This window comes from Condylura cristata, unplaced genomic scaffold (genome assembly GCF_000260355.1).
Source record: "Condylura cristata isolate star-nosed mole 26May11 unplaced genomic scaffold, ConCri1.0 scaffold00019, whole genome shotgun sequence".
Lineage (NCBI taxonomy): Eukaryota > Metazoa > Chordata > Mammalia > Eulipotyphla > Talpidae > Condylura > Condylura cristata.
In genome coordinates this window covers 5,979,111-5,998,502 of record NW_004567120.1, presented here as the reverse complement: position 1 = coordinate 5,998,502, position 19,392 = coordinate 5,979,111, and the positions used below count along the sequence as shown (strand labels likewise).

Here is a 19,392-nt window from a genome sequence, read left to right as displayed (position 1 = left end):
CCTGCTTCGGTATCTTCAGTTCTACATTCAGATTTCTGGGGCTTGTTAATTGTTTTGGTTTTATCTAACACTATGTTTGGTTTCTCTGTATTCCACATATAAGTGAAATTATATAGTATTGTCTTTTTCTTTATGATTTTTTTCACTCAGCATTATACACTCTAGTTGCATTGATACAGTCACAAATAGCAAGTGTACATCTTTTAGTATACCATTGTGTATATAACACATCATCTTAATCCACTATTCTTTCAACAGGCCTTTTGGGTATTTCCATAACTCTGGCTGTTGTAAATAGTGCTGCGATATAAATAGGAATGCATATACCCCTTTTATTGGCATCTTTTGGAGTTTGTAGTCCTTGGGTTCACTCTGGGAATGGTTTCACCAGGAACTCCCCTTTCAGCGGCACACAGCGAGATTCTTCACGAGACAGACTCAGTTATATTTAAAGAGTAAGTTTATTAGAAATAGAAAGGAGGGGAAAAGGCACTTTTCATAAGCTCAAGTGGGCAGAAAGAGCTGCCCCTAAAGGGACAGGTTTGCAGAGAGAGAGACCTGCATGGTTGTAGGCAGACGGCCTTAGGAGAGAGCAGCTTCCACTGAAGAGGGTCAATGCAGAGAGGTCCCAGCAGGTACAGGTCATGGGCAGACAGGAGACTGCTGCCCTGCAGAGGGAGAGAGTAGGTAGAAAGAAGCACCTGCAAAGTCACAGGTGGGCAGAGGAGAGTCTGCCCTGTGCTGGTGGAGAGACTACCCTGATATAGACAGCCTCTCCCTGGGAGGGGGTCACTCCCTATGAGTCTAGGATTGTTGACTTTGAATAAAGTCTGAAAGAGATTCCTGATGAGCTTCATCTCAATATCCTTATCTTTCACCTCTTGGGTCTGAGCTTCAGGCACAGCCCCCAGCAGTCTGTTATCTGCTGGGAACACCTGCAGATATTCAGGCATCCCTGGGCATCCCAACACCAGGTTTCAACCTTGATTTTATGGCTGTGTTTGTTGCTGCACTGACCCCTTCTATCCATCCCATTTGTGTGACTCAGTCTTGTGATGCCTCCCCAGCATTCCTTCCTCTATCATCTTCAAATTAGTATTTTTGAATTTGGGGGAAAGCTACCTAGGACCGGAACTGCTGGACCATATAGTAGATCTATTTTTAATATTTTGAGTAAACTCCATACTGCATTTGCATAGGGATTGGACCAGTCTACATTCCTACTGAAAGTGTACAAGAGTTCCTTTTTCTCCATATCCTCACCAGCACTTGTTGTTTCTGGGCCATTTCCACAAATGTGACATTGTATCTCATTGGGAGTTTGATTTGCATTTCCTTGATGATAAGTGAGGATGAGCATTTTTTCTTTTCTATTGACCATCTATATGTCTTCTCTGGAGAAATTTCTATTTAGCTCTTCTGCCCATTTTTTAAATGGGTTAATTTTTTTTTCTTGTTGCATTGTATGAGATGTCTAAAACACAGCTGTTTTGTTTTAAAATTTACTTACATATATTTTATATCATTGTTCATTTTCTTACAATATTTATTTTCTCAGATGTAGTTTCCTTAAAATTCCTACCACCAATTCACCCATGCACCATCACCATAGTCTCTTCTGCTCTTCCCTTGTTTTGAGCCTTCCCTCAACCCCTCCCCTCCAGAATGTCTCTCATTTTGTCTGTTTTCTTTTATTATATTTTTCTGATCCCTCTTTTATTTCCCCTATATTCTTCTTATAACTGAAACCATCTGATATTTTTCTTTCTCTTACTGACTTATTTCACTGAGAATAATCCCTTCCAGCTCCATTTGGATGCTACAAATGGCATGAGTTTGCCTTTTTTGATTGCTGAATGGCATTCCATTGTGTATATATACCACATCTTCTTAAGCCAATCATCTCTTTTTGCGGGTTTGGGTTGTTTCCATATCTTACCTATTATAAATAGTGCTACTATAAACATAGCAGTATAGGTATCCTCTTGAATGAATGGTTTTGCATTCTTTGGGTAGATTCCTAGGAGTAAAATTGCTGGGTCATATGGAAGCTCCATGTTTAGCAGTTTGAGAAACCTCCATACAGTTTTCCATAGTGGTTGGACCAGTTTGCATTCCCACCAGCAGTGTAGGAAGAGTACTTTTTCTCCACATCCTCGCCAACATTTATTGTTGCTTGTTTTTTTAATATGTGCCATTTCACTGGTGTGAGGTGGTATTTCATTGCTCTGGACATTTTAACAATATTTGTTCTTCCAGTCCAATAATAGGACATAGCTTTACATTTCCTTGATTCTTCCTCTATTTAATAATGTTTTATAGTTTTCATTGTATATGCTCTTCACCTCCTTTGTTGTTAAATTTACTCATAGGTAGTCAATTATTTTTAATGCAGTCATAATGGATATTGTTTTCTTGATTTCTTTCTCTAGTTCATTGTGCATAGAAATGCTACTGATTTTTATGAGTTGATATTGTAAACTGTCACTACTATACTGAATTGTTGTTTTTAGTGTAGTATTTAGGTTTTCTATATGTCATCTGCAAATAGTCATAGTTTTACTTCTTTTCCAATTTGGATACTTTTGTGTCTTTCTTTTGCCTAGGTGCTCTCACTAGGCCTTCCAGTGGTATGTTGAATAGTAGTGGTGAAGTGTATGTTCTTGTTTTGTACCAGATCTTAAAGGAAAACCTTCAGTTTTACTCAATTGAGTATGTCATTATCAGTGAATTTGTCATTTTAGGCCTTTATTAGCTTTTCAGATGTGTTATGTTTTCTCTATATATATTTTTGAGGATTTTTATTGTAAATGCATGTTGAATCTTAACATGTTTTCTCAGTATCTTATTAATATAAACTCATGAATTTTATCTTTCACATGGTAAGTTACATTAATCTGGGATTTGTATTCAATCTTCCTTGTGTCCCTGTAATAAATTATAAATCCCACTTGATGGATAATCGTATTAAAGTTTTGTTGAAGTCAGGGTGCTAAGATGTTGTTGAGGTTATTTATATATGTTAGCCAGTGATAATGATTATAATTTTTTTTTCTGATGTCCCTGTCTGATTTTGATATCAGAGTAAGGTTAATTTCATAAAATGTATTTGGATACATTCCCTCTTATCAATATTTTGAAAGAGTTGAGGAAGGATAGGTATTAATTTATCCTTGAAAATTTGGTAGAACTCATGAGTGAAATGCTTTGGTCCTGGACTTTATTGAGTTTTTCTTTTTTAGGTCATGGGCAGGGGTTGGGTAGAAACTTGACCACTGCTTGTAATTGGTTTGTTGAGGCTTTCTAACTTCTTCCTGATTTCATTTCAGATGTTGTATACTTCTAAGAATTTGACCATTTTTATGTTATTTAACTTACTGTCATATAGATGTTCATAGCAGTCCCTTATGGTCCTCTCTATTTCTGAGAAATATATTGTAGCTTTTCATTTATGATTGTATTTATTAGTGTTTGTTATCCCATTTTTATGAGCACAGCTGGAGGTTTTATTCATTTTATTTATCTTTCAGCCAACCTGTTCTTGGTTTCACTGATCTATTTGATTCTCTTTGATTTGTGTGTCATTTCTGCTCTAATTTTTATTCTTTCCTTCCCTCTGCTGGTTTTTGGTTTTTGTATGTTCTTTTCCAGTTCCATAAGGTGTAGGGTTAGATTATTTGAGCTTGTCCCTTTTCTTGATGTAGACTCGTATTGCCATATACTTCCCTCTTATCATTGTTTTTGTTGTCCCACAGGATCTGAAATCTCTTGTCTTCACTTTTTTTGTCTCTGAATTTTTTTTCTTTATTTTTTTATTTGATTTCCTCATTAACCAAGTAGTCATTCATTAGTATAGTGTTGTGTCTCCACCTATTAAGAGTTTTTTCCTGTTTCTTGTGGTTGATTACCTATTTTGATACCATGGTGGTAAGAAAAGATATTGTATACAATATCAGTCTTAATGAAATTATTTTAAAATCCTGCAACTCCTTTGTTTTCTCATTTACATCTTCAATTTCTATTTTCTGTTTATCAATTTTATAAACATCTCATGATGTTTTTTTGAATGTAGTTCAATCTTTGATTAGCTTTTCAATATTCACCTGTATGAATTTAACTTGCTTTTCTGCATTTTCTTCTATTTCTTTACTTTTTGTTTATCATCATGGTGGTTTTGAACACTGTAATAGGAAAGTAAATTCTCCATGTCTTTGTGGTACTATTCTGGAAAGAGCTATTCCTTCCTTGTGATGTCATTATTTCTTGAGTTCTGTCTGTCCATTTTGCTGCCTTAGGTTTCCTGAATTTGTTAAACATGTCTGTCACAATTACTTAAAAATTTTCATTATTTGTACTTATCTAACAGTTGGATGTGTAGTTTTATTTGCTTATACCAGGAGAGCTTATCTTGCTGCTGCTGACTCAGGGAGTAGGGTTGGTGCTGGAGGGGTCCAGTCATATTTTAAAATGTGCTGCAGGGATGAGAGGCTGGCTCATAGTTGTGGGTACCATCAATATCCCTCCTGTTTAAGGGTCCAGACTCTTCAGGCTGTACACTCTCAGTGCAGGCTTCATGAGTTCAGTGTAGCCTGTGGGGTCCACACAGTTCAACTCTCCTCATAATGGCTGTGCATTTGCCAAGTAGCAGTGCAGTGGTTTATGTATCAGCCTCCTCATTACAGATTGCAGCCTTCAGACATTTTTCTCGAATGAATCATGAATCTATTCAGCTTCCCTTCTGGTGCAGTGTATGCTTGCCTCTGATGTCTAAAATATCCTCCAGGCCCAAGTCATGGAGTCCTCTAGATGTACCCCAGTCTGGTTTACTTTTAGATTATTCTTGCAGAAGCAAAGCAAGAAACTTCTGATGTCACCTTGATCCTATGTGCAATGAATTTGAGTAATGAGAAACCTTTTCATATATTGACTTTCATGATAAAATTTGAATTATCTGCTTGGGTTAGAAATGGAAAAATGGTCTAATAGTCTGAGTTAAACTTTTGGAATAGAGGTTGGTAGACCATTTGCTGGTGTTTTAGAGGAAGGAATTTTTCACCGTTAGGACATTATTATGTCATTATTCAATCCCACCCCAAGCCTTTTCCAATACCATAAGAATTTCTCCCATTTAGAGAAGTCCTTTCTTTTAGTACATAGAACTTTTTCTCCCTCCTTTACCAGTGTATATCAGCCTGTAAGAAATCTAAATGCTAACAGTGTACCCCCAAAAGATTTTATAAGGCCTAGGTGATTGTTGTTAACAGTACTATTTGTATGAATGGATTCCTCTGCTGTAAGCTATGAAGTGTATTCCTAGGTCTGTATGTATACCCTACTTTCAGTATTTTAGACATAAGTATTTTGTTTAACAAAACCTTTACTCACTCTGGGAATGTCATAAAGATAAAGAAAGCTCTTTCAATGAATAAATGTAAAGCTTTTTTGCTGTTAGTTTTACAAGGTGAAATCAAACTGCTTCTTCTGTAATCTTAGTTATTAGCACATATGTTAACCGTTTAGTTAACACATAACATATTGCATAATTCTTCATGTCTCCTATCACTAGATTACAAACTCAATGAAAGTAGGAGCTACGACTTGCTGAGCTCTCTGTTCCCCCTGGCACCAGCATATCACCTTGAATGTGCATACGCAGTGAATTTGTGAAAAGCAGAAACTCAAAATACTGTTTTTCTTAAACAGATTTGGTTCATTTGACTCGTACGTCTTCTAAAACAGCAAGAGAAGATTTAGAACCAGTTGTGCAGAAATTGTTTGTTCCATATACTGAAATGACGATAGGTAAGAACAATAAATCAGTGACTCATGATGGAAAGGTAATATAACCACCTTTTTGCTCCTCTTAGATATCTGATGAAGATTTCTGCAACTTGAACTGAAATGTGATATATTTAGCAAGAGTGCTTACATATATTACTACAATGATTGAACACATTCTCTTCCTAAAGAGGAGAAATAATTAACTCAATAATGGTAAAGGGAAAATATATGTAACCCATACATGTAAGTGCAAAAGTACACATATACATATAGAAAAAGACTGCCAAGAAATATCTCAAGTTTGGTAGGATTATAGATCTTTTTCTTTTAATATTCTTTATTATTCAGATATCATACAAAGAGCATTATAATTCCTTTATAAGAAAAAGTTATCTTCATTTAAGAAAAAAACTTAAATTCAATTGAGAGGTTCAAATTTTGGCAAATGTGGGAATTCTTCATAGCTAATGATTGTCTTTCAATGCATGCTTAGTAATGTGATATTTCTCCAGATAAATTTGCCACTATTGATTCGATACAAAAAGTGCTTTTTCACCATGCATTTTCTCCCCACTATGTAGGGGAGAAACTGTTAAGTGAATGGAGCAAATTATAGTGTATTTTGTGTATAAGTGATCAAACATTAGTCTGATATTATCTTCATTTTTATGAAATAAGGATGATTTTATTTATAGGATTGGCATGTCCATTTCAATTGTGGTTTATTTCCTCATTGATGCATATACATTTTCTTTGGTACATTTGCTAAGGTGACCATTTTATTACTCCCTCCTATTGTTTTCCTTTCAGTTTATCTCTGATGTGTCTTGTTCATTTTCTTAAGCAGAGATGGTACATAGAGGGGCATTTATTTGAATATTTGTTCCTAATTAAAAAAAAAAACAAATCAGTTTTTTCACAAGAGCTAATCTTAGCTATCTGAATAAAATCCTATAATTTGAAACTTGACTTCACTTTATTTTGAAATTTGTTTCATATTTGTTTTCTTCATTGGAGTCTCATAAATATTTGGATTATTAATAAAACTGATTGGAAAATTTGGGACATGATAATATCTCTAGACATAAGGCAATATCATGATTTTATCCTCGTCTTTAAATGCAATGCCTTGCTTATTTAAAACTCTGAATTACTTCTGAATTTCAAGTTTTTTTATGCATTTGTTGTTATTTGTGCTAATCCCAGATAATACACTAATTTTGAATCTTATTTCATTACTCTTCACTTTTTAAAATGAGTTTAATATCCTTTTTAAAAAATCAAGCTCGTGGAAATTACACATTCATTACTTAGCATCCTCTAGCCATTTTAGATTTTTAAACATTAATCTTAATGGTTAAAGTGATCCCATTTTGAAATGATGTATTGTTTAAACCTGACTGAAATTCTTTAGTAAGAACTATGTGCTCAGAGGGGTCCTCAGGTGCACTGAGGCACTGAAAAGCTAGTTTTCAATGACACATAGGCCTTTTTATCATCAGGATGAGGTAGTGGTCATATTTTAATTAAAATGTCAGAACAAATACTGTTGGAGTTATTGAAAATGAATCACCAGATAAAGTGAGCACTGGGCCATGGCAGGTCAAAGAGGCAAAGTCACCTGGAGAAGAGAACTCAATTCATTTTCCTGCCTAACTGAAGTAGGAACTTTATGAGCGATATGAACTTTTAATATGTTAAAACATATACTTATCTGAGCAAAAGCCCCTATTTTTACATGTTGAGGGCTTTTATTGTGTTTTAGTTTTTTGGCAACAATAAGAAATATATGCTTTATAGCATTGTAGATATTTTGTCCTAAAACATGTACCAAAAGAAAAACATTATTTGGGCTGATTTTTTGCGTGACGGGGTGATTCTGTGTTCTGTGGGGTGTTATAATTTATAAGCCTTTTGTGAAAGTAACCTTGCAAGAAAGTTTGGTATATAAGGTAATGTCTTCTCAAATGCAGTATTTTTTTTGCAAAGGTATCAGAGAAATTCTTGTAGGGTTATGAACGTGTTCCCTTTTTCTTACTTTTTCATGTTTAAGGCATTACCTGGAGCTCTTTACAAATGCTTTGTCTCCAGCGATAGTTGTATTAATACTTCCAAGAATCCTACCTCCTGACCTCCTTTAAGAGTATCAGAGGTGTCTAAACCCTTCTATTCTTCCTACTCCAAACAAATTTCAGGTGTTTTATGCTTAATAAGCCTGATTATGCATGTGAGAAAATGAGGTTATTGCTGCCACCTTATGTGCATTAATTCTTCCAGACTCCAAAATAACCTTTAAAACACTAAGTGAGTAGCATGCTCTTGTCTCACTGGTAGAACTATACTAAGTGGTTTTTCTTATTTTACTCAGGAAATTGAGATTTTCACTACAAATTGGAAGAATTAGTACTATATCTTAAAATATGTACAATTTTTTATTATCACTATACCATTTCCTTTTTCCTTCCATTCTGCACAGCATATAGATTATTATCTCAAAAGCAGCACACCCTAAAACAAATTCCCTCTCTATATGCTATTTTTAAGTTGGTGACTGGGAAGGGCTTAAGTAATTGTTGAACTGAGAAGTAAAATGCCTTATCTTAATTGTTTTTGTATTTGTTGTATCCAGACTCAATCAGGGCTGCATGGTCTCCTCTCTCGGTATCATGCGTCTTGTCAAGTGTTATTAAAATACTTGATTCTCACCCTAAACTTGGGATGCAATCATAGGTATATCTTTCTTTTATTTGGTATGCCATTGTTGATTTTCTTCTGCCTACCTAATTCTGTGTTTACCCTATTTTAATTTGCTCAAGATTTTATTCTAAATTATCTGCTACTTGTTTAATCCTTCATGCCATCTAATTGAATGAAATACACTGTTACACAACACCAATTCTACTCTGGCCAGGTGACATATTGCTAGCCAAACCTTGTCAGTGTTAGTATTTTTTGACAGTTGTGCACTTCACAACCGCATGTTATTTCTTTAGCTATCTCTCTGCCTTCAACTGACCTCAAAGAAAATGAAGCAATTATTCCTCTTTGAGGGCTTTAAGGTCAGAGCCTGATAACTCCCTTGTATCCAAGCATTTATCTTTAGCCTATATCAACTTTTCATCTTCTTCATAGTTTCCTTTCAAAGCCTCAACCGCTACAAAATTTATTTCCTATAATCTACTGGATTATTCATTTTTCCCAACTTGTATTAAGTGAAAGCCCTCCTTTGAGTTGGATCTTTCATGAAATACAAGGTAAGTTTAGAAATGAACTAGGCAATATTAAGACTTCCACCCTTAGCCCACTTTTTTTGCAGTGCTCCTGGAATTTTGTGTTTTAAGTCAGACTGCTTAATTTTACAAAATGTAGTGAAACTAAACTCAACCATAGGATTTGATTTATGAAATTAGTTCCTTCTGTTCCATTATTTTGTCAATAAATGGGTTTTGCTACCTATTTTGTACTTATGAAATTAATGGTATCTTAGATGCATAAATCATTGCGTTTTAAAGGGGGCATTGTAAGGGATCACTTCTTTCTTTTCAAGTTTCTTCAGTCCTAGCACACTAATAATTATGGGTTATTAGGATGAGCTACAAAAATTAATACATCTGACATCTTGTAGTGGAGACATTTTAAAATAAATATAGGAACATGTTAATCTGAATTGTAGAATGAGGTACTGTGTCACTTAAATATTGCAGTTATTTTTGTGTAGATTGAGAATTTGTCTACATTGATTACCAATTAAGCAGTAAAAGCTAATTGGGTAATTATTTCTTTAGCATTCTTTATGGTTCACAAGTGCCACGTGATTGTCCTTCATTTTGATTATTATAAACATTGTACAAAATTTGAGTTTTTGTTTAGATTCAAAGAAAACTCTGTACTAAATAGGTATATTAACAGCATTATTTTTTGTTTTCAGCCAAATAAACTTTAATTATGATTTCTTAAGGAAGTGAAGCAGAGGAATAATTGTCAAGCTGGCAAAGAAAAGGCTTTAGGTATTGAAGTTAATAAAGTTGGACCTTTTGATAAGTATATCATACTCTGATTATACCTGAAATTTAAGATTTAAACCAATTAAAAAGTTATTCATCAAGCTCTGGTATGTGCTAAGCCTTGTATTTGGGAACATAAAAATGCAAAAGAGTAGGGACTATATATTTCATCTCTTCATCCCTAGCTCCTATACACATAGTAAATGCTCACTGTTAAATGAGAGAATTGTGCTCAAAATGGCTTTAATTTTTACAACTCTATTTTTGTTGTTGTATTGATTGCCATTAATTTTGTAACCCAGTAGATGAAAGCATCAGTGAGTTTAGATACTGAAGTTTTGATCCTTTGTGGTATAAATCATTTCCATGCAATTCACCCACTTAACGTATAAATTTGTGTGGCTTTTAAATAGCTACAAAACTGCTCAAATATCACCACAGTCAATTTTAGAAAATTTCAATTACCCCAAAAAGAAGCCCCATACCCACTAGCAGTCACTCCCACTTACCCCCAATTCTCCAGCCCCAGGTAACCATTAGTCTACTTGTGTCTATGGATTTGCCTATTCTGAATATCTCATAATCCTATTTACACTGCTGGTTTACAATATAATTTACTAATTTAGTTTGTCCTTGTAAAACATAAGAAAATCAACTTATATTACCTTTTCACTTCATAAACATAGTTTTAGATGAATATTATCATAAACCCCTTCATATTGGTGAGCAGAAATAAAAGAAATACAAGGGAACAAGATTGGAGTTAAGCCGAGTTTATTGCTTGCCATATAAACATGTTAAGTATGTGGATGCAGATTTATGAATTAATATAAAGCTCTGATTATTACAATTTATACAATCTTTGTTAGTAATCAGTTACACATTATTGTAATTGACAGGCAGATTATGCTTTAGATGTAAGTAAAATTTATGTCTACATTTAGAAAACGAAGAAGGTGAAAAGCCAAGACTTCTGTGGGCTCTTTACTTCAATATGAGAGATTCTTCAGCTGTCAGCAGGAGCTCTTACAATGATTTACCACCCAATGTTTATGTCTGCTCTGGTCCAGACTGTGGTTTAGGAAATGACAATGCAGTCAAACAGGTAAGGCTCTTTTGTTTCTTGTCTTTCTGTTAAGTTAGTGTGGTAGGAAAAAGTGAATTAACTTTACCTGATGGAGGTGGGAAAAGAGACAAGAAAAAAAATATTTATCTAGTTTAATACCTTCTCACAATTTGCCCCTAACCATCTTTCTAATGAACTACAGAACTACTTTAAATGCACGTTAAATATGCTATCAAGTATTTTCACATACTTAAGTATGATGAATAATGATATCATTTATGACTCCCATTGTGGGAATAAGATTGGAATGTGTTAGATATATTCAGGAAAATGAATTATGATGCCTGTGTTCTAAAGAAACAGAGATTCTGTTTTAAACTACTGACCCTGTAAGTATATTATTTTGAAACACAGAAACATTTTTTTTTCTGTTTGCCTGAGTCATTTCAAAGAGTGTCACTTGAAAGGCACACAGACTATAATTTTTAAATTACTTTTAAGGCACTTTCTTAACTTGCAAAAGAATATGTAACTTTTATTGTCCATAATTAACATGATTCCTTTAATGTTTTGACATAAGTTTGTTTCCCAAGCGCTATTATAGCTGTTGAGGGAAACGTATGTTAAATTGAGGTAGAATTTTGTGGCAGTACTCCTGAGCAGATCTAGAGGAGATACAAAGCAGACTTGACGTAAGTGCCAAAAGTAAACTGTGATTCCATTAAGCTGACGACTCATGCAAATATGCAAATAAAATTTCCCACACTTGTCAGGAAAAGAAAAACAGGTGATACCATTCTTTGATACCCAAGTCTAAACTTAGCATAGATTTATTTGGCACATCTCCTCTGAATCAATAAATGGATAATTTCACATTGTTTTAAGACCACAGATGGAAATTTCATTTCAACTAGTGTCAGGGCTCTTATAACAGAAAATGGTCTTCTTAAGCCTTAAGTTTTTAGTCATAGCAGCAAGGCCATGACCCATACATTTACAGTTTTTGTCATCTTTGATTCTCATCTTCAAATTCTAATGATGATCCTGATAATCATGTTCAGCTAGTGATAACAAACAAAAGTAGCAAAGCACATCTCTCGTCCATCATTCTTTCTATTACTTTAATAGGGACCTAATAAGATGGTTCAAGGTCTGCATTTATAACTTAAAATTACCAAGTCACTTTTGCTTTGATCTTCCAATTTTTTTCAGGCAGAAATTGTCAACAGTTTTTGAGCCAGGTAACTTAAAGCATTTTTATTCCAAAATGAATTTTAATTTTTCTGAACATGGGGTTTTTTTGTGCTTAATTCTGTTTATTCAGGTTAACATTGGTTTATAGCATGGTATGTGAATTATAGGTATTTAATTTTTTTAACCAAAATGGGAACTTTGAAATGAGGACTTATTATAGAGATGCTAATGTGGTCTAAAGTACAAGTTAGAAGATTTAAAGAACGATTGTATTGTTGTCTTTTTTTTTTATACTGGAAGATGTTTAAACTTATTTATTGCTGTAAAAGTACCATTATGGTAGTGTTTTGAAAGAATAGTACTTCCCTCCTCAGGTGTGATCACCATAGCACTCCCACCAGTGAAGTACCCATAGTCTTCCACCATAGTCTGTTATGTTCTCTTCCCAAAAATGCCTGTTTTTACCCCTCTCCTTCTCTTTCCCCCTCTAAAAGCCAAAGATTTATGGTTAGTTTTCAGGCGTTGGTCTTAAAGTTCGCCTTTCTCTGACCCTTTGGTTGCTCTGTATTCCATATATAAGTGATACCATCCAGTATTTATCTTTCTCCTGTTGGCTTATCTAACTTAGTGTAAGCCATTCCAATTCTATCCATGTTGCTGCAAATGGAATGAGTTTATCTTTTTAAATAGCTGAGTAGTATTCCATTATGTATATATACATCGTTATGAATTTTTATATTTTGGGCATTTAGGTTGTTTCAGTACCTTGTCAATAGTGCTGCTACAAATACAGGGGTGCAGGTTTCCTTTCAAATTAGTGTCTTTGTGTTATTAGGGTAGATACCTAAGATTGAAATTACTGGGTCGTATGACAAATCTATCTTTAGTCTTTTGAGAAACCGCCATACTGCTTTCCATTGGACCAGTGAATATTCCCACCAATCATGATAAGAGGAACGGTTCCTTTTCTTTCCAGCTCTTTCCTAACACTTGTTGCCTCTGGTCTGTTTAATATTGGCCATTCTCACTGGTGTGAAGGCGTTATCTCATAGTAGTTTTGATTTGCATTTCTCTGATAAGTGATGAAAAGCTTTTTAAAAATGTGTTTATTGCTCATCGGTGTGTCTTCTTTGAAGAAGTGCCTGTTTAACTCTTCTGCCCATTCTTGATTGTTTTTGTTGTTGTTCTTGAGTTGTATGAGTTATTTGTAGATCTTGGGTATCAGCCCCTTGTGAGATGTTTTTGTTGTTGTTGAGTTGTATGAGTTATTTGTAGATCTTGGGTATCAGCCCCTTGTGAGATGTGCAAATATTTTCTCCAATAAGATGTCTTTTGTTTCATTTATAGTATCTTTCACTTTGTAGAAGCTTTTTCTGTTTGTTTTCATAAACAGTAGTTTGATGTAGTCCCACTTGTCCGTATTTTATTTTCCTTGTTGCTGGAGTGAATCTGTAAAGATATCTCTCAGGTTTATGTCTTGGAGTGTTTTGCCTGCTTACTTCTGTGCATTTTTATGAGTTCAGGTCTTACATCCGAGTTTTTTTATCCATTGTGTAGTAATTTTACTGTATTTGTCAGATTGTGGTCTAGTTTGTTTTGCATGTAGCATTCTAATTTTCTTCATCCATTTATTGAAGAGGCATTCCTTTTTCCATTTTGTAATCTTCATACCTGTGCTGTAGATTAGCTGTGCATATATAGAGGTATTTATTTCTGGGTCTTTAATTCTATGCCATTGGTCTGTGTATTTCTTCTTGTTGTAGTGCCATGCTGTTTCAATTATTATTGCTTTATAGTGTACTTTGAGATCTGGAAGTGTAATCCACACATATTTCCCCTTTATTTGTCAGTTTTGCTTTAGTTATTGAGGGTCTTTTGTAATAATTTCATTTGTCATTTGTGAGTCACAAATGACATGTTTGTTCTATTTCTTTGAAAGAATGCCATTGTAATTTTTTTTAAAGATTTATTTATTTATTCATATGGAACTGGGGTACAGGCCAGAGAGATGTGGATGGTGAGAGGATTCACCAGAGACAGAGAGGGGAGCAGAACAAGCAGATCGACAAAGTACACTGCTGAGAGGAGCAGCGGGCAGGTCAGGAGAGGTCTGCCTCGCCATGTAGTCACCTCCGGGGTAGGCGGGAATCGAACTCATGCGGAAGTGGCTTTAGCTTCTTAGTGCTGTGCTTTAACCCACTGTGCCACCAGGGAGGGCCCGCCATTGTGATTTTTAATGATTTGTTAATCGGGTGTACATTGAATTTGTAAATTATTGTGGATAAGATGGACACTTTGACATTGTTGATTCCTCTAACCCATGAGCAGCAACTAAGTTTCCAATTCTTAATACTGTCTTCTGTTTCCTATAACAATATCTTATAGTTTTCCTTGGATAGGTCCTTTACCACCTTTGTTAGGTTTACTCCAAGGTATTTTAATTTTCTTTTAATGTGATTGTAAATGGTTTTCTTAATTACTTCCCTTTCTACCTCATAGTTTGCATATAATGAAAACAACTGATTTTTGTATATTGCTTTTGCAAACTGCTACTTTGTTGAACTGGTTTATTGTTTTAATTAGTTTTCCATGGAGTTTTTAGGGTTCTTAGTATATATTTTCATACCATCTGCATTGAATGATAGATTTATTTTTCCTTTCTCAATTTTGAATTCCTTCTGTATCATGTTTTAACCTAATTCCTGTAGTGAGGATTTTCTATACTATGTTGAGTAATTGTGAGAGAGTGTACCTCTTTGTCTTGTACAGAACCTTAGTGGAAAGACTTTCAGTTATTCACAAATCAGAATGTTGCTACTGTGGGTTTTGCATATATGACTTATGTTAACATATGTTCCATTTATTCTCTGCTTTTTGGGGCTTTTCATCATAAATGGATTTTGAATCTTATCAAATGCTGTTGCAGCATCTATTCCATTTATCTCTCAGAGGGTAGTGTGGAAATGCATTACGTGGAGGAACCTTAGAGGCAAGGTGACCAGTTTAGTTCTGAATTGTTGCAGTCATGTAGAAGAAAGATGCCTGGTCTGTATCAGTAGGGAAGGAGCGGATGATGTCAAGAACTAGGAGTTAAAATTGACAGGATTCAGTGCTTGATTGTAAACACTGAGTAAAATTGAGGGAGACTGCTTAAAACAGAAAAGGTAGAGCTACAGGATAAAATGGTCACTAAAGGAATTGAAGTATGAAGTAGAGGATCAGTCTGATCTCAGTCCTGCTTCTCGAGGCTACATGACTCTAGATGAGACAAATGTTGAGTTACTAGAGTAAATAGCAAAGCAGGCATCTCAAATATTTAATATCAAAATATCATAATAAACAGCATGTCCAAAAGTATACCTTTGAATCAGATTTAAGAGGGAAACTATTTTTCTTGCCCAGTCCTTCCATTCAATTCCATATCAGAGCTCAAAATATGTTTACTACTTCTCCACCTACTTGCAAAGAATACTGAAGGTGACTAATGCAGTAGATGATGAGAAGGTAAATATTTTTATGGTTTGCAGCCCACATGGTCTCTATTACAATACAATTCTGCCATCACAGTGTAGAAACAGCCATAGAAAACAGTTAAAGAAATGATAGGACTATGTTCCAATAAAACTTTATTTACAAAAATTGGTAACAGGCTAATTTTAGGTATGTATCATAGTTGTCAACTTCTGACCTAGTGGGTCGCTTTGTGTGTACATTAGGAAGGCTTGAAGCAGTACAGAAAGATATGATTGACTTTAAAGTAAACATGATGTCTTAAGCCCTTTAATGACTTTCTTTGACCAAAAGGATAGAGTGTGAACTCCCTGGTATGGCAGGGACCCTTAACTAACTATTAACTCATTTAGTTAAAAAATATCTTTGTCCAGATAAAAAGTAGGAATATGCTTAGAAAAGAGTAGCAATGCTACTTGCCATTTACTTGTTATTTTCTTATCATGACAGCCTTAGCTTAGCTTAAGACTTAACATTTTAAGTTATTTTATGAGTAGTAACAGCTCCCATATATCTATGGAAGCTCTGTGTCATTTTATAGACCAGGAAAGAAAGGCTCAGAAGTTGAGTAAGCATCCCCATATCACATCATTGCCAAGTGGCATGGCTGTCTATTCGAGTATATGATCTTAAATGCTGTGTTAGACTCCTTAAAGCCCAGAGGAAGAAAGTTATACAGAAAAGCAAACAGATAAGGAAACTATGAAGACATTGATTTGAACAATGATTTGTTAATATTGTCATATGCCAAATTAAACTATGTATCACAAATAGACTCTATGGCCAACTGATATAAACAATATTAAGGGAAATCACTTTTCTGTTGACATGTAGAATAACTATTCTTAAATTATCAACTATCTAAACTCTTGATAAAGAATCTGATCACATACTGAAATACTTGAAGGGTAAATCTGATACATGTATTGCATTAGAGGTAGAGAAGTCTTCGAATTCTGAAAGCAGATTTTTAGAAGGTCATATATGCTGAATAAAGTTTTATAACAAAACATTTTAAGACAGGTGCTTCACTGTTTAGTGCCAAAAACACCATATATATATTTTTAAGGTGATGTTCAAAAACTGTTGTATCCTTTCTTTCCTGACCAGGCTGAAATGCTTTTCCAGCAAATCTGTCCCAATGAAGACTTCTGTCCACCCCCACCAAATCCTGAAGACATTATCCTTGATGGAGACAGTTTACAACCAGAAGCTTCAGAATTTAGTGCCATATCAGAGGCTAACTCAGAGCCTCCCAAGGAAAACTCGTGTCTAGAAAACCCAGAAGAGCCTTCAGAATAATGGATATACACCAAATTGGATACCCTACTTTGGAAATTCCTCCTAGTTTTCATAGTCTTCTTATTGGAAGAACTTTTTGAAAAATGTTAGAAAGCAATAGCCAGTTGACATATGAAATTACTGATAGAAAAATCATAGAAATCCAAAAGGGGATTTTAATTTTAGAGGACATTCTGAGAACACAAAACACTTGTAAAATATATTGTGTGCTTTAAGATACCAAATTTGTGGAATTAGCAGATAAAAATTACAGGTGAATTGATTCCCAGTAATATATCTAGATATGAAAGTGAAATCATTTTCATATGAATTCATGTGTATAAAATCACTTTAATATCTAGCATTGATATGAAATATATATTGTTAATATTCTGTGGTGTTAGGACTTTTGCTTGCTACTTTAGGTCTTTGAAAGCCACATCTTCAGACTTGATTCACGTAATTCCTTTGATCGTTTGAATTATATTTCTTTGTTGGTAGCAGCATAATGACACATGGTAAAAAGAAAACCTAGATGTAATTGTTGAGAAAAACTTAAGTATTGTTATTCAGGCAGAACCTATGTTTGGAATAGAGGTTTATTTTGTTTTCTATCTTGAGAATTATTGAAAATAATGCCATTAAATTATATAGACAGTTCTATAAACAAATCATGAGTCCATTCAGTTTTTGTAATGTTAGCAATATATTTGTATGTGAATTATTTACATACTAGGAAAACTCAATAATGAAAACTCAGTAATGAAGAGTGGAAAAACTTGCATAGACTCATCTGTAGCTGGCATTTCTGTCTAGTCACATAATCTAAGCACTGGCCTAACAGTGTGTAGACTTTATTGAGTCCTTGCTATGTTGCTGATACTAGACCAATTGTTTAGCTTCTGGGCCTCAGTGTTTCCATATGTAAGATGGAAATAGGTATGAGACTGGTTTTGAAGATAGATGCAGTGTCATTCTCAGAATGTTTTTTTCTCAGGAAAGTTTCAGAATTTTGCCGTTGATTTGGGAATGAATACCAGAAATCTCAAACAACAAATAATGTTCTATAACTCCCCCAACTAAATACATCATATTGTTTTTTATCACATTATGCTTTTTAAATGAAAACCTGTTTCCTAAATTAGTGTTTTATAGATAGTGAACATAGAATTGTGGCATTATAGTTTTGAAATGTTTACTGGGAAAACAATGAATCTTCATAGTCTTTTTCAGAAAGGTACACTTCAAACCGCCAAGGACTGATGACATTCAGTAAGCCCTAATATGGAGTTAACATTAAAATGTTAGGTCTTTACATAGGCAGCAAATCTAATACAATGATAGTGCCTATATTAATTTTTTTTCAAATACTGGGCTCTCTTGGTTTATCTTCTTTTCAATGATAATATAAATTTATTTCAAGAGATAAATATATTAAGTTTATTATCATGCATATGGCCTATATTTCTAATCATAGATCCATGACTACAGTAGAAAGCACATAGTTCTTACACATTTCAGTTGCATGTGAAATCTGACCTACATGTTTCAAAAAAGATCTGAAGGGAAGCTAGCTAGATCTGTCACCTCACACACTCATGGGGAAATGGAAAGAATGAAGGAATGCTGTGCTTGCTTCATCTTTCCAAACCGCTACTGATATTGCTGACAAAAAAAAAAAAAAAACATTTCTAGGCTTCAAGCTACTCCTAACCCTTCCACCTTTTGTATAGTTCCTATCCTATCTCTATAGTCACCTCTCCCTCTCTTCACCTTTTTAAATATTATACAAATCAGGGACAATATATCATATTATAATCTACTTTGTTAAATGTGTTCATATCTTTCTTAAGTTAAATTGTGTTTCCTCAAACACAACTCTAACATATACTAAATGCACAATACTTATATATAAGCACTGGGGATTGGTCATGCCTCTCAATACCAGCAGTATAAAAGTCTTCCCTGTATGAGAGTTTAGTCTGAATATAATTGCAGTAAGTTGCACCAATTAAGATATTGTACTTTGTGTATAGTCTTAGAGTTATTGCCACTTGAATGCAGCATGCATATTGTTATCAACAGCCAATCAGAGTAACCCCAGAATAAAACTAGAAACGGTCTGATAGTCTTACTGCAACTATCTATATGTAGAACAATGAAGAGGAAATAACTGTGGTCTGCTGGCCCACTCCATAGTATACCCTATTTAATCCAGTAGCTAACATCAGAATCTATATTCCAGGTTATTTATTAAGTATTGTTCAAATGTGTAAAAGCTCCTGAATATGACTAATGATGATTAAGATACTACACAACTGTTGAAAACTTTGTGTTAGATAACTTTAGCTATTTCCTGTTGTCTCAGAATGTAATAGAAATTATTCTAAGAACTTTATTTTCTGCTATCATAATTATCACAAATATTTGTTTTCTTAGTTTTGTGTCTAAAGAATAGCCTTTCAGTTTTGTTTTAAAATTATAGGACCATAGTCTTATGAATAAACTTAATATGTTATACATGATGCAGAGATTTTAGTAGCTAATTTGAAAATT

At 34.2% G+C, this 19,392-nt stretch overlaps 1 protein-coding gene across 1 annotated transcript in view; it reads left to right on the top strand.

Annotated features, from left to right (window-relative positions):
• The window catches only part of CHM (choroideremia (Rab escort protein 1)), a 177,044-nt gene extending 158,601 nt beyond the window's left edge, over window positions 1-18,443 (top strand). Inside the window, exons 13-15 of the mRNA XM_004685626.2 lie at window positions 5,704-5,802; window positions 10,730-10,890; window positions 16,666-18,443. Coding sequence (XP_004685683.1) covers window positions 5,704-5,802; window positions 10,730-10,890; window positions 16,666-16,857 — 452 coding nt within the window. The 3' untranslated portion in view covers window positions 16,858-18,443. The remainder of the gene's footprint in view (window positions 1-5,703; window positions 5,803-10,729; window positions 10,891-16,665) is intronic.
• The last annotated feature ends 949 nt before the right edge of the window (window positions 18,444-19,392 follow it).